Source organism: Chrysoperla carnea, chromosome 3 (assembly GCF_905475395.1).
Source record: "Chrysoperla carnea chromosome 3, inChrCarn1.1, whole genome shotgun sequence".
Classification (NCBI taxonomy): domain Eukaryota; kingdom Metazoa; phylum Arthropoda; class Insecta; order Neuroptera; family Chrysopidae; genus Chrysoperla; species Chrysoperla carnea.
Genome location: NC_058339.1, coordinates 1,345,285 through 1,352,312, shown reverse-complemented (window position 1 = coordinate 1,352,312; position 7,028 = coordinate 1,345,285). Strand labels below are relative to the sequence as shown.

At 30.6% G+C, this 7,028-nt stretch overlaps 1 protein-coding gene across 1 annotated transcript; it reads left to right on the top strand.

The window, feature by feature from the left end:
* The first annotated feature begins 5,651 nt into the window (after positions 1 to 5,651).
* LOC123294711 (histone-lysine N-methyltransferase SETMAR-like) lies at positions 5,652 to 6,667 on the top strand. The gene has a single exon (XM_044875832.1). It carries the CDS (start codon positions 5,762 to 5,764, stop codon positions 6,665 to 6,667), a length of 906 nt encoding a protein of 301 aa, XP_044731767.1. The 5' UTR covers positions 5,652 to 5,761.
* The last annotated feature ends 361 nt before the right edge of the window (positions 6,668 to 7,028 follow it).

Sequence of the window (7,028 nt, the reverse complement as noted above, 5' to 3'; positions counted from 1 at the left end):
ATAGCAGCATGGATGGCTCTGATTATATTTACTTGTCAGCAAAATTAATTTTAATATTTTAATTTTTACGTCACAATATTTAATATTTTGACCTAAAAGTTTTGTATTTAAAGACATTAAAAATTGATCAGAATCATACAGTAATTATAACAACTTAGAGATTCAAGTGCAAATTAATTTGCAATAAAAAATACAAGTGATTAATTTAATATAACATATTTTAAATACTCCGAATAAAATAAATATCATACGAAATATCAGTATATCAGTGATTATTTTGTAAGACGTCGTATTTCATCGCCAAAGATTCTCAAAGTCTTTCCTTCTCAAATATTAAGACGTGGTGGCAGCCTAGACCATTGGTACACAACAATAAATACGGATGCGTCTAATTCAGATGTGAGTGGTTACCTGTATCAACTCGATGATGAAGGTAATTTACCAATTTCTTTTGTTAGGAGAGGATTAGTGAGAGCGGAAAAAAGGTACACTGTATCCGAATTAGAACTACTAAGTGTAGTATTTTCATTTGAAAAATTTAGAAATTATATAATAGTCATAAACCATTTTACGGTCAGATCATAGATGTTTATCATTTTTAGGAAATTGCAAAATTCTAAGTAAAAGATTATTGCGTTGGACTTTTGCATTCCAAGATTACGATTACGAAATAGAATATATTAAAGGTAAAGAAAATGTTATAGCAGATCCGTTATCTCGGTATCCAATTGATGTAGAAGAAAAATTAAATGAGAAAAAGAGTCAATATATATAAATAATATAAAATTGTTAGGTGAAAATGAATTGAAGAAAAATATGAAAGAAATAGTTAGGTTACAGAGGGAATATGAAATTTTGGATTATGTTATTGATATTTACACCCAAGATGGTGAGAGGAGTAGAAAAGTTAAGGAAAATTATAAAATGTTAAATGATATTTTGTTTTTTAAAAGGAAAATAGGGAATAGCGGTAGTTGGATAATATGTTTACCAGATAGTATAGCGGATCAAACAAATTTATATTATCATGAATATTATGATCATTTCGAGGCAAAAAAATGTTGTGACGCTTTAGCAAGAAATTTTAAATTAAAATTCTAATTAAAAAAAGTTAACAATGTAGTTACATCGTGTCTTATATGCCAAAAATCCAAAGTCAATACTCAAGCTAGTAGCGGGTGCAATGAAAAATGTAATGTCGACTGAAAAATTATAGCACGTTTTTTTGTGATCTAGTTGGTCCTTTACCTAAGGATCAATTTGGTTATGATACATTATTTATACGTATAGACAATTTTAGTAAATATGCAAAAATATACCCTGTTAGATGTCCAAATAGCAAAAATTTAGTACAAAAAGTATTAAATCAATACATTCCAGAGAACGGAAAAATAAAAGAAATTATTTCGGATCATGGGCCACAATTTATTTTAAATATAGGTATGGCAAAATAAACTAAAAGCGGAAGGAATAAAGGTCAGTTTAATATCTGTTTACAGGCCGCAAAGTAATATCGAAGAAAGGTTAAATAGGGAAATAGGTTGAACGAACAAGATGACTAAAATTTGTTTTCAATGTCAAATGCTGTTTTGTTCATCGTAGGCGCTTGTGACACTTTGCCAAGTTTTAAGTTATATTAATACCAATAGTGCTGCGTGCGGGTATTTTTGGCTTAGAATTGGGGTAGCCTCGAGGTAGAATCCTCAACAATTCAGGTGTTGCATAATGGGCAAACGAGGTTATTCGAGTGAATTTAGCACATTATCATGGGAAAATATATGCCGACTGAAAATTTTTCATTTTGTCGTGTTTTCAATTTTTCAATTAATTAATAATTAAATAATAATATCTGGATGACCGAGCTTCGCTCGGTTATTCGCCAATAGATGTCAGCAAGAGTCATATTTTTATACCATGTATATATGAAATATACATAGTATTATAAGTTTAGTCCCAAGTTTGTAACGCCTAAAAATATTGATGCTACAAAAAAAAAATTGGTATAGGTGTTCATAAAATCACCTAATTAATCCATTTCCGGTTGTCCGTCCGTCCGGCCGTCCGGCCGTCCGTCCGTCCGTCCGTCCGTCCGTCCGTCCGTCTGTGGTCACGATTACTCAAAAACGAAAAGAGATATCAAGCTGAAATTTTTACAGCGTGCTTAGTACGTAAAAAGTGAGGTCAAGTTCGTAAATGAGCAACATGGGTCAATTGGGTCATGGGTCCGTAGTACCCATCTTGTAAACCGTTAGAGATAGAATAAAAGTTTAAATGTAAAAAATGTTTCTTACAAAAAAATAAACAACTTTTGTTTGAAACATTTTTTTGTAAACATCACTGTTTACCCACGAGGGCGTTAATTAGGTACAAATTTTATAGTGTGTATTAATATAGGAATATCAAAGTGAATATCTTTTGTTATTTACATGACGTCAAAAAAAACAAACGATTGCGCATCAACACTTGCGCATTATATGAGAATATCAGTTAAATATGTCAGATATGTATGTATGTGAAATGTGACAGAGTTATCAACACTGCCTATACATGGTATTTCAACAATTAACTCAGTCAATTGTTTGTTTTCACTTGTTCACTTTAGACTACTCAAACGCCTCCTTTTTGTTATGTTATAATTTGCATTGTATTTCATTAACTACGTTATACACCAATAGATGTCTGATGAATTTTTCATGAAAAGGCGGATAAAACAACATTTCTGATAAATGAAACCTAGGTAGATCGACTTATCGCCCCAAAAAAACCCTACATACTCATTTTCATGAAAATCGTTGGAGCCATTTCCAAGATCGTTTATATATATATATATATATATATATATATATATACAAGAATTGCTCGTTTAAATATATAAGATAAACGTAAGGTCGAATGGTATCACGTCGAGCTTTATTAACTCAATAGTGCGCCCAGTGATTGAAATGTTAAATATTTAAATGCATTCAAATACAATTAATAAAAACTCAGTAATTTCAAGAATTGTTAATCAGTTTATAAAACTATGTATTTCAAACACTAATTAGACTTATTTAAAATACAATTTATTGCAAAAAAATGGATATGTTACTATTTACAAGTTAAACAAATTCTTGCTGTGTTATTTCTTATTAATCAAAATCGACAATTTTTCTGTAAACAAGTGATAACTGATATAAAGAAAAATTGTTTTGTTATTGTTGCTTACTAAAAAATAAAATGGATTAAATCAAACTTAAATGTTTTTACAAAAATATACATGTTAAAAAATTAAATTAAAATGTTACATTTAATAGAAATCAATTACATGATTGTAAAAATTTCAAAGAAAAGTTAAAAATATTGTTTCAAGGATTCTTATTTAAAATATCTTATGTATTAAATTTGTATTAAACTGTTTATTATTAAACAATAATTACTATTTTTTCTTCCTTTAAAAAATTTATAAAAAATATATGTATTATGAAAAGTAGTTATGTAGGAAAATATATGTTATGGGAGATATTGGGAGTTTTTATATTTTGATATATGAAAATGAGGTTGATTATTATAAATTGTGGGAATTATTGATGGTTTTTGTATTGTTAGGGATGAAAATAAAGTTTAAAGTAGTTATGTGACGGAGTTAAGTGTTATTCTTAATTATAGGAAGGGAGGAAAAAAGTATTTTCTTTATATATCGATAAAAATAAATGATAAATTATAGTTGTGAACCTTGAAATATATATTAACTATCAAATATTTAATAATTATTATTGTATTAAAGTAAACAGAAAGTAAAATGTAAAGAAAAAACTGTAGTACAAAGTTGTTCAAAAAACTAATGTGTTATCTATAAATATATAGGAGACTTTCTATAGATATAGATAGTCACTCATCACGATATCTCTGGAACTATAAGACCTAGAGACTTTAAATTTGGCAGGAATATTCCTTTTGCCAAGTAGAGGTCAGCTAAGAACGGATTTTACGAAATTCCACCCACAGGGGGGGGGGGGGGTTGCGGGGGTGTTCATGAATAAAAAATTCATATTTTTCAATTATGGCTTTTAATAGTTCAAAATTGGTCAGAATGTTTTAAATTACATTTAGAAATTTTTTTAACCTTCGGAGGGTAGAAAGGTGTAGCGAGAAAGTGGGAAGGAAATATCGAATATTTACAAATATACCTAAGTGGGGTATCAAATAAAAGAGCATGACATGTACATTACAAAACTGTTATCCAACGCAAGGAAATGTGGAGGGAGGGGTGCAAGTGGGGATGTTGCCCAGCAAAGCGGGTAGTTCCCAGCTAGTATAGTATAAAAGATTTCATATTCATTCAATAAATTACAAAAAAGCAATGCATGAAAATTTCATTTAAAGAAATAAAAATTTATAATTTTTTTCATCAATATTGTTTAAAGAAAGAAAAAAACTGTGAAAGATATATTGTTGACAAAAAGCATGAAATATGAAGTAACTGTAAAGCTATCCTTTTTAATTATATATGAAATGGTATCTTTAATCTCAAAGGACTGTTATAAATTTGTTAGTTACAATTTATAGAGTCTCAGAAAGTGCTGCTTTGAGAGTCTTTGCAAGTCTAAACTTGCAAAACAAAAAAAATAATAAACTTTGATTGGACAAAAAATGTATTTGTGAATTATATAATTAAGAATATTCTAGAACAATGACTGTATCTCTTTTTCTTATATGGGGAATGTATTAATCTGTTACGATTTTTGAGAAGGGATAAAAAAATATAATTTTGGAATAGTGTGTTTGATCAGATTAGAGAAAGGAAAATTGGAGTTGAATCGAAGATGAGAAGCATAAAAAGATTTATTCAATATATATGATTCAATATAGTGCATTTATTAAGAAAGCATTCTCTAAAAAAGATGAATTAAAAAAAATTCGCAAAAAAAAAGAATCCAATGTTAGAAATTGCAAATAAAAAAATAATTCATTAAATTAAAATCATAAAAATAGAATTCATTAAATTAAAAATTATATATGAAATTAAATCAGATAGTCGCTACCGTAAATTCAAGAAAATATATCATGATAAAAAATTTATTTTGGAGTCAACTAAAATTAAACAACAATCAAAAAAAAAAGATAAATAATTATAACAACAATGTATTTAATAAAACAACAACAAAAAAAATAAAATATTTTCAAAATAAAAAATGAGTTAATCCAATTTTATAATAACGTTCCCAACATCTTCACTTTCCTCACAGCATTCCACTGACAGATTTTTTGCCAAGCGTGGTGACTACCTGCACCTAAAATTTTACTAACCAGAGTAAATTGTTTAGGGTGTTTGTAATTCGAATTACGCCTTGAGGATGGTACGTAAAAAAATAACTATTCAAATAGTTGTTCACAATTCTAGATAAATATTGTGGAAGTGCAATTAAATACATTTTATTAGTAAGATAATAGGTTGGCTGATAAGTCCCCGGTCTGACACATAGATGGCGTCGCTAGTATTAAATGCATATTATTTTTATATAGTACCAACCTTCAAATGATTCGTGTCAAAATTTGACGTCTGTAAGTCAATTAGTTTGTGAGATAGAGCGTCTTTTGTGAAGCAACTTTTGTTATTGTGAAAAAAATGGAAAAAAAGGAATTTCGTGCTTTGATAAAATACTGTTTTCTGAAGGGAAAAAATACAGTGGAAGCAAAAACTTGGCTTGATAATGAGTTTCCGGACTCTGCCCCAGGGAAATCAACAATAATTGATTGGTATGCAAAATTCAAGCGTGGTGAAATGAGCACGGAGGACGGTGAACGCAGTGGACGCCCGAAAGAGGTGGTTACCGACGAAAACATCAAAAAAATCCACAAAATGATTTTGAATGACCGTAAAATGAAGTTGATCGAGATAGCAGAGGCCTTAAAGATATCAAAGGAACGTGTTGGTCATATCATTCATCAATATTTGGATATGCGGAAGCTCTGTGCAAAATGGGTGCCGCGCGAGCTCACATTTGACCAAAAACAACAACGTGTTGATGATTCTGAGCGGTGTTTGCAGCTGTTAACTCGTAATACACCCGAGTTTTTGCGTCGATATGTGACAATGGATGAAACATGGCTCCATCACTACACTCCTGAGTCCAATCGACAGTCGGCTGAGTGGACAGCGACCGGTGAACCGTCTCCGAAGCGTGGAAAGACTCAAAAGTCCGCTGGCAAAGTAATGGCCTCTGTTTTTTGGGATGCGCATGGAATAATTTTTATCGATTATCTTGAGAAGGGAAAAACCATCAACAGTGACTATTATATGGCGTTATTGGAGCGTTTGAAGGTCGAAATCGCGGCAAAACGGCCCCATATGAAGAAGAAAAAAGTGTTGTTCCACCAAGACAACGCACCGTGCCACAAGTCATTGAGAACGATGGCAAAAATTCATGAATTGGGCTTCGAATTGCTTCCCCACCCACCGTATTCTCCAGATCTGGCCCCCAGCGACTTTTTCTTGTTCTCAGACCTCAAAAGGATGCTCGCAGGGAAAAAATTTGGCTGCAATGAAGAGGTGATCGCCGAAACTGAGGCCTATTTTGAGCAAAACCGAAGGAGTACTACCAAAATGGTATCAAAAAATTGGAAGGTCGTTATAATCGTTGTATCGCTCTTGAAGGGAACTATGTTGAATAATAAAAACGAATTTTGACAAAAAAATGTGTTTTTCTTTGTTAGACCGGGGACTTATCAGCCAACCTTATATATTGTAATATATTATTTACATGCGTTTACACCATTTATCTCATGTTTTTTAATTTTTTGGTGCGATAACGCGAGTTCCATGAGTTATAATCATTTCAAAAAGTGCTCAAGGTGCTAAAAAAAGGTTTCACTTATGAAAACATATTGCGTCAATTTGAAAAGTAGTAAATTTCTTTTAACATTCTCAATGAAAAGATAATAACACTTCTATTAATTTGTATGGCTCTTAGGCTAAAACAATGAAAATTTAGAGAAATTGTTAAATGCAGCCATAGTTATTCTCTTTCGACGAGCGAATAAGAAAGATT